The 13,110-nt window shown below is 55.0% G+C and overlaps 1 protein-coding gene across 1 annotated transcript in view; it reads left to right on the top strand.

Moving 5' to 3' along the window:
• The first annotated feature begins 420 nt into the window (after positions 1-420).
• The window catches only part of ERBB2 (erb-b2 receptor tyrosine kinase 2), a 29,476-nt gene continuing 16,786 nt past the window's right edge, over positions 421-13,110 (top strand). The window contains exons 1-9 of the mRNA XM_008012845.3: positions 421-609; positions 7,274-7,425; positions 8,606-8,819; positions 9,579-9,713; positions 10,067-10,135; positions 10,344-10,459; positions 10,597-10,738; positions 12,168-12,287; positions 12,566-12,692. Of these exons, the coding sequence (XP_008011036.3) occupies positions 537-609; positions 7,274-7,425; positions 8,606-8,819; positions 9,579-9,713; positions 10,067-10,135; positions 10,344-10,459; positions 10,597-10,738; positions 12,168-12,287; positions 12,566-12,692 (1,148 nt within the window). The 5' untranslated portion in view covers positions 421-536. The remainder of the gene's footprint in view (positions 610-7,273; positions 7,426-8,605; positions 8,820-9,578; positions 9,714-10,066; positions 10,136-10,343; positions 10,460-10,596; positions 10,739-12,167; positions 12,288-12,565; positions 12,693-13,110) is intronic.

Raw genomic sequence — 13,110 nt, 5'->3', positions numbered from 1 at the left:
AGAAAAGTTCAAGATAAAACCTGAGACTTAAAAAAGTGTTAAGAGTGGCAGCCTAGGGAATTTGTCCCGGACTCCGGGGGGAGGTGGCAGAATCACCAGCCTCTGCATTTAGGGATTCTCTGAGGAAAAGTGTGAGAACGGCTGCCGGCAACCCAGGCGTCCCGGAGCTGGGAGGGACGCACCCAGGCCTGCGCGAAGAGAGGGAGAAAGTGAAGCTGGGAGTTGCCACTCCCAGACTTGTTGGAATGCAGTTGGAGGGGGCGAGCTAGGAGCGCGCTTGCTCCCAATCACAGGAGGAGGAGGAGGTGGAGGAGGAGGGCTGCTTGAGGAAGTATAAGAATGAAGTTGTGGAACTGAGATTCCCCTCCATTGGGACCGGAGAAACCAGGGGAGCCCCCCGGGCAGTTGTGCGCCCCTTCCCACGGGGCCCTTTCCGGCGCCGCGCGCCCGGCCCCCACCCCTCGCCGCACCCCGCGCCCCGCGCCCTCCTGGCCGGGTCCAGCCGGAGCCATGGGGCCGGAGCCGCAGTGAGCACCATGGAGCTGGCGGCCTGGTGCAGCTGGGGGCTCCTCCTCGCCCTCTTGCCCCCCGGAGCCGCGGGCACCCAAGGTGGGTCTGGTGTTGGGAGGGGACGGAGCAGCGGCGGGACCCTGCCCCCTGGATCCCCCGCCGAGGTCCCCCGGCCGGCGGGGCCAGAAGGGCCTGGACGAGCTCTCCCATCCCGAAGTTGCGGACAGTCCAGACGCTCAGGGCAGCCGGGCCCTCGGGCCGGAGGGGCAGTTACACAGCAGCGGCTCGAGATGGCCCGTCCAAGAGACTGGCGCTTTCCAGGCTCCGAGGGGCTCCGGGAACTTGTCAAAGAAGTTCTTTGAAACTGTTCAGAAAGTTTTCCCGCAAAGGGTATATTGCGTAGAGCGCGCGCGCGCATTTCCCCCCTTCTTGAGCCCCCTCAAGCTTTCTCAAAGCCTTTCCAGTTGGCAGCCTCCGCCTCCGGACTGGCCTGGGCTGGATTCCTTGGGGGGGGTCCTCTGCCCTGCCCCTCCTCCAGCCCCTCCCTGCTCCCCTTCAGACGATTTTGGTTTGGTTGCTCCTGCTTCTGTCGGGGTCGGGTGTGTGTGTGTGGTGGGGTGGAGGGTGGCATGGCAACCTGTCCCAACCAGAGCCGGGGAGGAAAGGGTGGCCCAGAGGGTGGCCTCTTGCTGGGGTCTGGGTTGGGGGCGGGGGAGACGTTTGCTTTGAACAGATTCTTGGGGCCAGCTTAGGGACTGTACTCTGTGACTTTTAGAGCGCGTGGACCATGGAGGGGTGGTGGTGGGTTTCTTGGGGTGTAAAGTGGGAGAGTTCCCAGGGAAGGAAGTTAAGAAATAAGGCCAGATGGGGGCCTAGGGAAGGCTGTGTTGTTCTGCTGCCTTTTCCTTGGTGCTGTGCGTGGGGAAGGGTGAGTGGGGGCAGTGTGTATCCTGACCCATCTGTCCACCTGTGTGCATTAATCATAAAAGCTAACATATAGCCTGGGCCAGGTATACTCTGCCAGGAACTGTTTGTGGTGTTTTGCATGCATTCTCCTTTAATCCTAGAACACCCCTATAGTGGAAGTTCTGCCAGCATTCTGGACTTAAAGAGATTGAGTAGCAGCTAGTAAGTGGTAGGGTCAATATGGGACCCCAGGCAGTGCGACCCCCAACCATTCGTTTGAAATTGCTGTATGAATGAGTAATGAGGGGGAGCAATGAGGGACGCTGCTCCCTGACTCACTGGGCTGTAGGGGAGACAAAATGAAAGTGTTCTGGGAGTTGTGGGTGGTCTCCATAGGTCAGGGGGTCTGGGGAGGGGGTGGGTGTCATCCTGTTGGTGTGTTGCCCGAGGGGCCCTCTGTGAGTGAGTGCATGGCCATGTTATTTCTACATGTGTATGTCAGGGTGTTCCTCAGTTGTGTGGTCTTTGTGTTTGTGTGTCTGGGCTTTGTGTTGCCAAACAGCAGTCTCTCTGCTGACTCGGGGACACAGGCTGAACTCTGTCCCCTCCAGGAACTCCCTCAAGGTGCTGGGCCAGATCTGCCATAAACAGAGGGAGGTAGCCTTCTGTGGCCACGCCTTCTTGCTGAGGAAGAAGGTTCCTGTCTTCCAGGGAGTACATCGTTGCCCTCCCTGTTTCCCAGGCAGGCATCTTCACCTCTCACCTTCTGATGAGAAGGGTGAGGCCATACTGAGCTGTCAGGCTGAGCTGCTGCCCTTCCTCACCTTGGCTGGGAGTTGATCAGGGAATGGCAGAGCTGGATTTGAGGGCTGGGTTCTCTGGATGGGGCCTCCTTATGTCCTCACCCCCTCAACCTGCACTATTGGTTGTGTTGTGCAGGAGTTGGTTAAAAAGTCATTGCACAGCCTGGGCAACAAGGCAAAACTCTGTACAAAAAATACAAAAATTAGTTGGATGTGGTGACACGTGCCTGTAGTCCCAGCTACTCCGGAGGCTGAGGCAGGAGAATCACCTGAGCCCAGGAAGTTGAGGCTGCAGTGAGCCGTGATCGCAAATGCTCTCCAGCCTGGGTGACAGAATGAGACCCCGTTTCAGAAAAATAGTGCACCACCCAGCTGCCTCCAGCACCCAGATTTTACCCAAGGGCTGAGGGCTGGGGCAGGAATGTGGGGGAAGGGGAAGCCTAGGGGGAGCCCCAGAGGGGTCAGGATTTTGCTGAGATCCTTTCTTAGAGGTATGGGTTTTACAAATTGCAGCAAATACATTCTTTTAATCTTGCAGAACTCCTTCATATTTTAATTCCAGGATGATTCTTCCAACGGCCTCCTGTCTTTACTATACTTGGGGAAAGTACTCATTTTGTTTGTCAAGAAAAAACAATTGAAAAGATAGGGATCAAATGTAAAAAGAAAAAAAGGGCTTTCCAAAGTCAAACACAAAGCATGTTTAATTTTCTCGTGGTTTGGGATTACCCATATTCCTGCTGTATGAACCTGTCTTGTCCTAACTTTTAAGAAATGTACGGTGTACTTCCTATATGCTAGGTTTTTATTCATGGTTTCATTTAATCTCTGCAACAGTCCTGTAAAGTAGGTGCACAGATGAGAAAATGGAAGTTCAGAGAAATGAAATACCTTATCCAAGGCTCCCAGCTACCCAGTAATGTCCAGGGCATTTTTGGACTCTGATGAGGAGGCATTAAGAGGTGGTTAGAGTCTTATTCCAGCCAACAGTAATGGGTTGAACAAAACCTTAGGGGCAGGCAGGTGGCCAGTTGGGAGGAGAAGCGCTCCTCTTGTTCAGGCGAATGACCTTTCCATCCACTTCTCTAGGCTGTAGAAAGTGGGGCTGAGCTGGGGGGCCCTGAGGTCCCCTCCTGACTTCAGAGTCCTCTGCCTTCCTGTCCAGCCAATGCCTGTCTTCCTTATGGGCCCTGCCAGCATGACAGGGGGCTGCGGGCAGGAGGGGACAGAGGCCACGTTGACACACAGGGCTGTGGGTGAGAGAGACAGCTGAAGTGTCAGTGTGAGGGGCCAGTGTGGGGCTGTGGTTGGGAGGGCTGGGGTGGGGCTCGGGGTAGTTATGCCTGTCCTTGGGTGATGGAATGATCTGGAAAGAGATTCCCTTCCCTACCCTCCACCTGTGAGAAGCCCCTCTAGAGTGGCACTTCCATCTTTTGTTTGGCCACCCATCCTCCCACTGGGAAGAGAGCCGAGGTGGGATAAGGGATGTGTACTCTTTCAAGGAGTGGGAGAATTTTCTAGCGAATGTTTGTGTTGTCCCAGTTCTGTTTACAAAGCCTCGTCATGTTTACAGATGGCTGCGCAATTCATTACCTCATTTAACTCTCATATACCTCCTCTGAGGGAGTAAGAGCTGTTACAGCCAAGTTTAGGTCAGTAAATATGCACTGAGTTGCAGGTACTGCAGGGCATAGAGATGAATCCAATTTAGCTTCTGCCCTGGAGGTCTGGGTACTTGCTCAAGATCACTCAGTGAGTAGCCGAGCTAGGGTTCTCATCTAAAGACTCTGGGCCCAGGCCCTGGTCTAATGTCAGGCCTTATACACCAGGTGTTTGTGGTTGGGGAATCCCAGTGTCACTTGAATGGTCTGTGACATTGTGGGTCTGGGAGAGCTGAGCTTTGGGGACACAGGTCATTTTACTGTAGTGTTCATGGAAACCAAGGGAAGTGTTGGCTTTTCTGCTGTGAGCAAGAGGAGCAGCAGGGGCTGCAAGCTGGTGGGGAGGAGAGAACCCACCTGAGAGAAACCCCAGGGCTGGGGTCGAGTCCTGACCACCAGAGTCCAGAGAGACATGAAGGACTGTGACCAGCTCTGAGCAGAGAGATGGATACCGTGACCTCAACCGGTCCCTTTTGTTTGGAGACTCTTGATTGGACTTCATTCATTCACTCATTCATTCACTCATTCATTCACTCAGCAGACACTCATCCAGCGGTGCCTGTGGCTGATCCTGCCTCATACTGTCTTTGCTCTGGGGAATTGGAAGTTGGGGTTCCTGAGGGGCAGGGTCCTGGAGACAAGGATGCTCCTGGGTAGAATTAGGACCTACCTCCCAGGAAATCAGTGGGGGCCGGGCGCCGTGGCTCACGCCTGTAATCCCAGCACTTTGGGAGGCTGAGACAGGTGGATCACAGGGTCAGCAGTTCGAGACCAGCCTGGCTAACATGGTGAAATCCCGTCTCGACTAAAAATACAAAAATTAGCCAGGTGTGGTGGCAGGTGCCTGTAATCCCAGCTACTCAGGAGGCTGAGGTAGGATAATTGCTTGAACCTGGGAGGCAGAGGTTGCAGTGAGCTGAGAGATTGCACCACTGCACTCCAGCCTGAGCAACAGGGCGAGACTCTGTCTCAAAAAAAGAAAATCAATGGGACAGGGCAGATATGGGGACAGTGGTAAGGAGATGGGAGAGGGGGAGGGAGGTGTCAGGAAGGCCTTCTTGACTTCATGTAGGCTGGTGAGGGTGTTAGCCAGCAAGCCTGCAGTTCCTTGGGAGCCGTTCGTTCTCAGGGTACCAATTTTACCACCTGTCTGAAAACACTTTAAGATTCTTAATCAGGCTCAAATTGGCCACAAATCAGGTAAACAAACTTGCTAGTGGGGTGGGGCTACCACCCGTTCTGACCCTCCAGCCCAACCCAGCCCGGCTGCCCTGCCCTCCCTAGAGCCTGTGGTGTTTGTAGGTGGCATTGGGAGAATTAGCATGTGTTTACGTTGGCGTGGGGTGTGGGGTGTGGGGTGGATTTGTGTGTGCAGTTAGGCCTAGTGGAAGGAATGCGGGATCTGAAGGCAGGCCGGCCTGAGTTCCAGTCCTGCCTGTTGCTCACAAGCTTTATGATGCGAGAGCTAACCCCTGCCAGCTGCAGTTGTCTTCTTTGCAAGATGGAGGTTGCAGCCCCAGTTTCTGGAGCATGTTACGTGGATCCACCCATAGTGCCTGCCAGGCACACAGTAGGTGCTCAGATCAGTTACTGTGGCAGCCCCCACTCCCACTTGTTGTTGTTTTCCTATTGCCTGGCAGCCACAGCTGGTGTCCCTTGAAAAGGGCTGCAGGGGGTGGAGTCGGCCCCTGCCCCAGCCCTGTGGGGACCCTGGGCTTGAGCCAGGGCCTGGGGTCTGGGCCTGCAGACAGCTGTGTCTATAAAGCAGCTGAAGGGCTGAGGCCCGGGGAGGTCCTGGCAGCAGGGCGTTATTTTGGGCCTGGCCTGCCACCCCCAGCTCCTGTTTCTCTTGGGAGTTGGTGGGGAGAGGAGGAAGCGTGAGGAAGAGGAGGGGGTGCAAGTGGGTGAGGCATGGAGTGGGGAGGCCTCCCTCAGGGACATGGACCCTTGAGTTCTATTTCTGGGCCCTCCTGTTCCTCCCTCTTTGTGCATACATGCCTAGAGAGGTGGGAATAGAGGCCACTCTGGGTATCACTAGGAGACCACCAGTTTGTGGCCACTGGCCCGGGCAGGGAACCTGGGGACTCACCCTGCCAGCCTCTCCCAGCTCTCTGAAGGCAGGGGGTACCTCATATTACCCCCTAGGATTTGACCTTAGACTCCAACTTGCTGGGAGAGCAGTGCCCCTGGTGTCAGACCCCAGCCCGGCCCTTGTGTTATCCCTGAATCTGCATGTAGCCTGCAGGAGGTGGAGCAGTGACCGGTAGGAATTCTGGGCAGCTCAGGCACCTGTGGGCCTGAGGGTGCCCTCTGCCCCCACCCTCCCGATCTCCTGGGCAAGACACGCCAGGTGATTCATCTCACCAGAGCAGAAAAACAAGTTCATCTGGGCACTTTCATCTCCCCCCGCTGGCAGGCCCGGGGTGAGCTGCTATCCCGGCGCCCCCTCACTAGGGTTGCTTTGCCCCCTCTAGTATTCCTGGCCTTAGTGGGCATTTCTGGTCTCAGGGGTACCAGGCTGGGGTCCAGGTGGGCCAGGTATGGTAGTTCAGCTCCATGCCCCATGGCTGATGGCTGGCGCTGGGCAGGTATGCAGGGCTGACGTAGTGCCTTTGTGGCAGCAGTTTCGTGGCACAGATTCTGCCAGCTCGTTCTGGAGTCTTGCCCTGAGGAGGTGGCCAGGATGAGGGTGCTAGCACAGGAGCCTTTGGCGCATGCTTCACCCTGGCCTGGGATCTGCAGCCTGGGTCCAGATGCCCACAACTGGAGTCTGATGCTCCTTTTCTCTTCATGGGAGACTCCCAGAGGTCTCTGCAATGACCAGGCCCCGGTTGCCCCATGCCCCAGCTACAACTCCAGCTGACCCTCCTTCCCCACTCTCTGGGTGGCATTACGGGGGTGTGGATCCCTTGCCAAGAGGTTGGCACGTGGGTGTGCTGGAATGGCATAGGGAGAATGCACCGAGTTTGCTTGCTTGGGAGAGGGGCAGGGGGCATCCAGAAGATTCAGGATTCGTCATCGCCTCTCTTGGGGGATTTTTACCCCTTGGCCCTGAGTTGTGCCTTTGGGACAAAGGAAGCCTTTCTTTGCCAGCCAACACCCTGTACTGGCGGGTGAGCTCCACAGGGCTGGCACGCTGGGGCAGCCTCTGGATGCACAGGGTGGGCCTAGTCAGAAGGAGCCTTTCCCCTGAAATCCCTCTACTTCCCAAGCACACAAGCTTTCTCCTGCTGTTAAACCTGCAGTGTGCAAGGGATGTCAGTGGAGGGGTCCTTCAGTCAGCCTTCTCCCTGTCTGAGATGAAATGACTCTGGGAGTGAGTTTGGGTGGGGAGGCCAGGTCCAAGAAGGTCCCCCGCCAGTGTCCTCTGACCCATCTGCTCCCTCCTGCCAGTGTGCACCGGCACAGACATGAAGCTGCGGCTCCCTGCCAGTCCCGAGACCCACCTGGACATGCTCCGCCACCTCTACCAGGGCTGCCAGGTGGTGCAGGGTAACCTGGAACTCACCTACCTGCCCACCAATGCCAGCCTCTCCTTCCTGCAGGTGAGGCCCGTGGGCAACCCAGCCAGGCCCTGCCTCCAGCTGGGCTGAGCCCTCTGTTTACAGGTGGGTGGCAGAAGAAGGTGCCCTGCCCTTTGTTTCCTCTTTTGTTGTGGTTTCTCAACCAGGAAGTCCTTTCTAACGTCTAACCCCCATTCATTTTACTGCAGAATCAGTTGACTCTCTCTCTAATGTGGCTGGCCGAGGTCATCTCTGGATGGGATGCGTCTGTGTTTCCGCTAAATCTTGTGCTCTCTTGCCAGCATGATCATGTCCCCCGTCCACCTGCCCCAGCCACTATCCTTCTCCCATCTACAGCAGCAGAAAGGGCTGGTGAGAAAGGTGGATTACAGGCCCATTTCTGCCACTGATGAGCCCTATGAATGTGGCCTACACCCCCTTAGCTTCACTGGGTCTCAGTTTCCCTATCTGTATATTGGGAGCAATTGTGAAGCTCAAAAGAGAAATGTCTCTGAAAAGATTATGAGCAGGAGAGAGTGGAAACCAACCTGCTGGGTCGTGTCCATGGACCCTGGAGTGGGGCCATGTGCTTGGTTTGTCAAATTGCAGACGCTGGCTGAGCACGGTGGCTCACGCCTGTAATCCCAGCACTTTGGGAGGCTGAGGTGGACAGATCACCTGAGGTCGGGAGTTCGAGACCAGCCTGACCAACATGGAGAAACCCCATCTCTAATAAAAATACAAAATTAGCTGGGAGTGGTAGCACATGCCTATAATTCCAGCTACTTGGGAAGGCTGAGGCAGGAGAATCGCTTGAACCTGGGAGGCGGAGGTTGCAGTGAGCCGAGATCATGCCATTGTACTCCAGCCTGGGCAACAAGAGCGAAACTCCGTCTCAAAAAAAAAAAAAAAAATTGCAGACGCCATCCCATCCAGGCCTTTGCTTTCACTGATGAAGAAACTGAGATGCAGAGAGGGCGGGGTACCTGTTCAGAGTTTACGAAGTGCCCCCCCACCATTATCTTTCTTGATCGTATAAGAATCTGGTGAGGCAAGGTGGGGCGTGATCTTTATCTTCATTTTATCGTTTTATATAAGAGGGAACAGGACTGCTCAGTGGCTGGGGGCCTTGCCCAAGATCTCCAAGTACTGGGGAATCTCAGGGAGGCCCTGGGGGGTGGCAGTGTCCCTGTTTCAGCCCCACCCTGCTTCCCCCTTCCAGGATATCCAGGAGGTGCAGGGCTACGTGCTCATCGCTCACAACCAAGTGAGGCAGGTCCCACTGCAGAGGCTTCGGATTGTGCGAGGCACCCAGCTCTTTGAGGACAACTATGCCCTGGCCGTGCTAGACAATGGAGACCCGCTGAACAATACCACCCCTGTCACAGGGGCCTCCCCAGGAGGCCTGCGGGAGCTGCAGCTTCGAAGCCTCACAGGTGGCCTTCACCGTCATTGAAACCTTCTCTTGGTTATTCAGAGCTGACCAGGGCCACTGCTAACCATGGGGAGGCTTTGTGTGCATTAGAAATGGTGTCCCTTCTGGGCAGACGCAGGCAGAGCCTGGGAAGACACCCTGAGAAGACTGGAAAAAGATTCCCCTTCTTCCTAGGAAGCTGCAGCTTGCGTCAGCGCACAGAATTCAGTCATGAGAATGCAGGCTGGGTTTTTGCCCCCACTTGGCTGAGTGAAGTGTACAGTGAACAGCCTATGTAACTGTTTGCTGGCCCTGGAGCTGACTCTGCCCCAGAGTCTGGGTGCCAGGTGCTTTGCCCGCATGGCCCATTTCAGTCACACTGCAGTCCTGTCAGGAAAGAATCAGTGTTATTCTCATTCTACATATGAGAAAACTGAGGCTTGCAGAGATGTGAGTGATGGGGCTGGGTTTCAGACTCCACGGTCTCTTAACCACCAAGCAACATGTCCAGAGTAGAGGTGAGAGGGAAGGAGAAAGCTGCGGTCCACGTGAGCATCTGGACGTAGCATGGACAACTCACTCCTCCCTGGCTCTTGCTTTGTTCATGTTTCGGGGGTGGTGGTGGTGGGGCTCAAAGACGGTGACAATATCTTTCTCTCCTCCCTGGGGAATCTGGGGTTGTATAAAAGGCCTGCTCCTCTTTTAGAAGGCAGGAGGGCCCCAAGGGAAGCAGAAGGTGACAGAAGGGGAAAGGGTCCCCTGATCATTGCTCACCCCACAGAGATCTTGAAAGGAGGGGTCTTGATCCAGCGGAACCCCCAGCTCTGCTACCAGGACACGATTTTGTGGAAGGACATCTTCCATAAGAACAACCAGCTGGCTCTCACACTGATCGACACCAACCGCTCTCGGGCCTGTAAGCCATGCCCCTCCCTGCTGCCTCTTCTCTCAGACAGCCTGACCCCAGCCCCAGACTCCCGACGTACAACCCAGTGCCTGCCCGCCACTGCCCCAGCCGCCTACACCCATTTCCTCCCTCTCTGTCCCTCCTGCCATCTCTCTGTGCCTCTTCATCTCTGGGGTTCTCTGTCCTGTCTTCCTCTGCTTCTAGGTTGTGCCTGTGGTTTGGGGGCCTCTCAGCCTGTCTGGGTCCCTCCTTCACTGTGCAGTTGGCCTCGTGGCCTCTGCTGCTGTTTGTCTCTCTCCGTTATTAACCCGTCCTCTCACTGTTAGACATCTCTCACTGCCTCTCTCTGGTTCTGTCCTCAGGCCACCCCTGTTCTCCGGCGTGTAAGGGCTCCCGCTGCTGGGGAGAGAGTTCTGAGGATTGTCAGAGCCGTGAGTCTCAGGGAGGCCTGGAGTCAGGGAAGGGGAGGGCCAGGACCGGGGCTGGGTGGAAGGCAGGTGTCATACAGGTGACATGGGAGCGGGGATAACAGGCTTGGGATGTCTTCCCTGGGGCAGGTAGTCTCCCTAGAAGGTGATGCTGATGAGGGTCTGGTGCTCAGGGTGCCACTCAGCCTTCATCCTGCCCTTTGCCCAACAGTGACGCGCACTGTCTGTGCCGGTGGCTGTGCCCGCTGCAAGGGGCCACTGCCCACTGACTGCTGCCATGAGCAGTGTGCTGCCGGCTGCACGGGCCCCAAGCACTCTGACTGCCTGGTATGTGCCTCTGCTGTGTGCCCAATGTGCCCTATCCCCCAGGATGCAAGGGGTGGGCACCCTGCCTGGCACTGCCCTATTGCCCTAGCACAGCAGGGCAAAATAGAACAGTGACAACCAGCCACCTGTCCTCCCAGGCCTGCCTCCACTTCAACCACAGCGGCATCTGTGAACTGCACTGCCCAGCCCTGGTCACCTACAACACAGACACCTTTGAGTCCATGCCCAACCCCGAGGGCCGGTATACATTCGGCGCCAGCTGTGTGACTGCCTGTCCCTGTGAGTGCCAGGCAGAAACACCGTTTTCATCGTTTTGGTGGGGAGGTTTGTTTCTGTAAACGGGAGCATATGGGGAGCACTGTCTGCATCTTGCTTTGAGAGCCGGTCATGACAGTTCCTGCCGAACTGCCTCGTTCTTTCAACAGCTGTGGAGCAGGTGGCAGTAAGGAGAGGCAGCTAAGAGCCCAGACGTGGGAGCCAGCCTGCCTGGATTTGAAACCCGGCTCTATAAGTTAGTAGGCACGTGACCCTCTTGCTGTGCCTCAGTTTCCTCATCAGTAAAATGGGGGAAAGAATAGTCCCAACTTCATAAGGTGGTTATAACATTTGAAAGAGTTATATTTTTAAAGCTCTTAGAACAGTGCCTGGCATGTACTAAGCGCTCCTAAATGTTGGATTTTATTCTATAGTCTGGCTAGATCAGTTTTACCTTTTGTTTTGTCTTGTTTTTGAGACTGAGTTTAGCTCTATCACAGTGGCACAATCTTGGCTCACTACAACCTCCGCCTCCCAGGTTCATGCTATTCTTGTGTCTCAGCCTCTTGAGTAGCTGGGATTACAGGTGCCCACCACCACGCCTGGCTAATTTTTTTATTTTTAGTAAAGACAGGGTTTCACCACATTGACCAGGGTGGTCTCAAACTCCTGACTTCAGGCGATCCACCTGCCTCGGCCTCCGGAAGTGCTGGGATTACAGGCATGAGCCACCGCCCCTGGACTTTTTTTTTTTTTTTTTTTTTGGCAGAATCTCACTCTGTTGCCCAAGTTGGAATGCAGTGGTGCAATCTCGGCTCACTGCAACCTCTGCCTCCCGCATTCAAACGATTCTTGTGCCTCAGACTCTTGAGTAGCTGGGACTACAGGCATGCACTACCATGGCTGGGTACTTTTTGTATTTTTAGTAGAAACGGAGTTTCACCATGTTGGCCAAGTTGGTCTCAAACTCCTGACCTCAAGTGATCCGCCCACCTTGGTGTCCCAGAGTGCCTGGCCTAGATCAGTTTTATTTAACAGATCACCTATTTACAGATGGGCATTTATGGACTGGGCTCAGACCTGGGGAACCTCTCTCCTCCTTTCACAGGAACAGGAGTGGACCTTCAGATCCTGGCTGACTGTGTTAGGGAGAGGACAAAATGTAGAGCCAGACCATTTGGGTTCAAATCCTCGCTCCTCCACTCAGTAGCACAATGACCTTGAATAATTTACAGAACTCTCTGCTTTGGTCTCCCTTTTTGCAAAATGGGAATCTCACAGTGCTGATCCCATCCAGTTCTTGTGAGGAGTAAATGGATGTCAGGTGCTGACACATGGTAGGGCATTTAAGTATTGGTTGATACTGTTCTTCTTGTGCCTGGGCACGGTGACACTGTTCATGGTGGTGCACGAAGGGCCAGGGAATGTGGCTACATGTTCCTGCTCTCCTTAGACAACTACCTTTCTACGGACGTGGGATCCTGCACCCTTGTCTGCCCACTGCACAACCAAGAGGTGACAGCGGAGGACGGAACACAGCGATGTGAGAAGTGCAGCAAGCCCTGTGCCCGAGGTACCCACTCACTGCCCCCAAGGCCAGCTGCAGTTCCTGTCCCTCTGTGCATGAACCCTGGCCCAGCCCTCCCTGTCCTATCCTTCCTCAGACCTTCTTGGGACCCAGTCCTTGCCTTCTACTGTCTACCCCTGGCCCTCCTCAGCCCTACAAGCGTCCCTATGTCCTCTGTCAGTGTGGGGAGGGGCCTGGACCCTGATGCCCATGTAGCTGTTAACCTGTCCCGGTGTGAAGGCTGAGACAGCCCCTTCCCCACCCACCCACCTCCACCCCCTCAGTGTGCTATGGTCTGGGCATGGAGCACTTGCGAGAGGTGAGGGCGGTCACCAGTGCCAATATCCAGGAGTTTGCTGGCTGCAAGAAGATCTTTGGGAGCTTGGCATTTCTGCCAGAGAGCTTTGATGGGTAAGAGTGGGCACAATGGCCTGAGACAGTGTCAGGGCAGACAGAGTCCTGAGGATCCAGATGTGGCAGCATCTCTCGGGGATGGCAGGAGACAGAAGTTGATGGGGGGGGCAAGAATGCAAAGAAAGCAGATGGGAGACCAGAGGGAGCAGGGTCTTTGGGGTGGGAGTGGTTATTTTTGTAAATGACATGCTATCCGTGAACAAGGACTTGTATGGAGGTCAGACCATCTAGATAAAGTAAAATTCCCTTTGAGTTCATAGCACCTTTATTCAAAATATCCCCAAATTGGAAATAACTCAAATGTGCATCACTCGGTGAAGGAATAAACAAGCGGCAGTATGTCCATTTGGTGAAGTTCTACTTAGCAACTAGAGGAAACGAACTACTGATACAACATGAATGAATCTCAGAAACA

This window comes from Chlorocebus sabaeus, chromosome 16 (genome assembly GCF_047675955.1).
Source record: "Chlorocebus sabaeus isolate Y175 chromosome 16, mChlSab1.0.hap1, whole genome shotgun sequence".
NCBI classification, from domain to species: Eukaryota; Metazoa; Chordata; class Mammalia; order Primates; family Cercopithecidae; genus Chlorocebus; species Chlorocebus sabaeus.
This window is presented reverse-complemented; position numbering and strand designations above follow the sequence as displayed.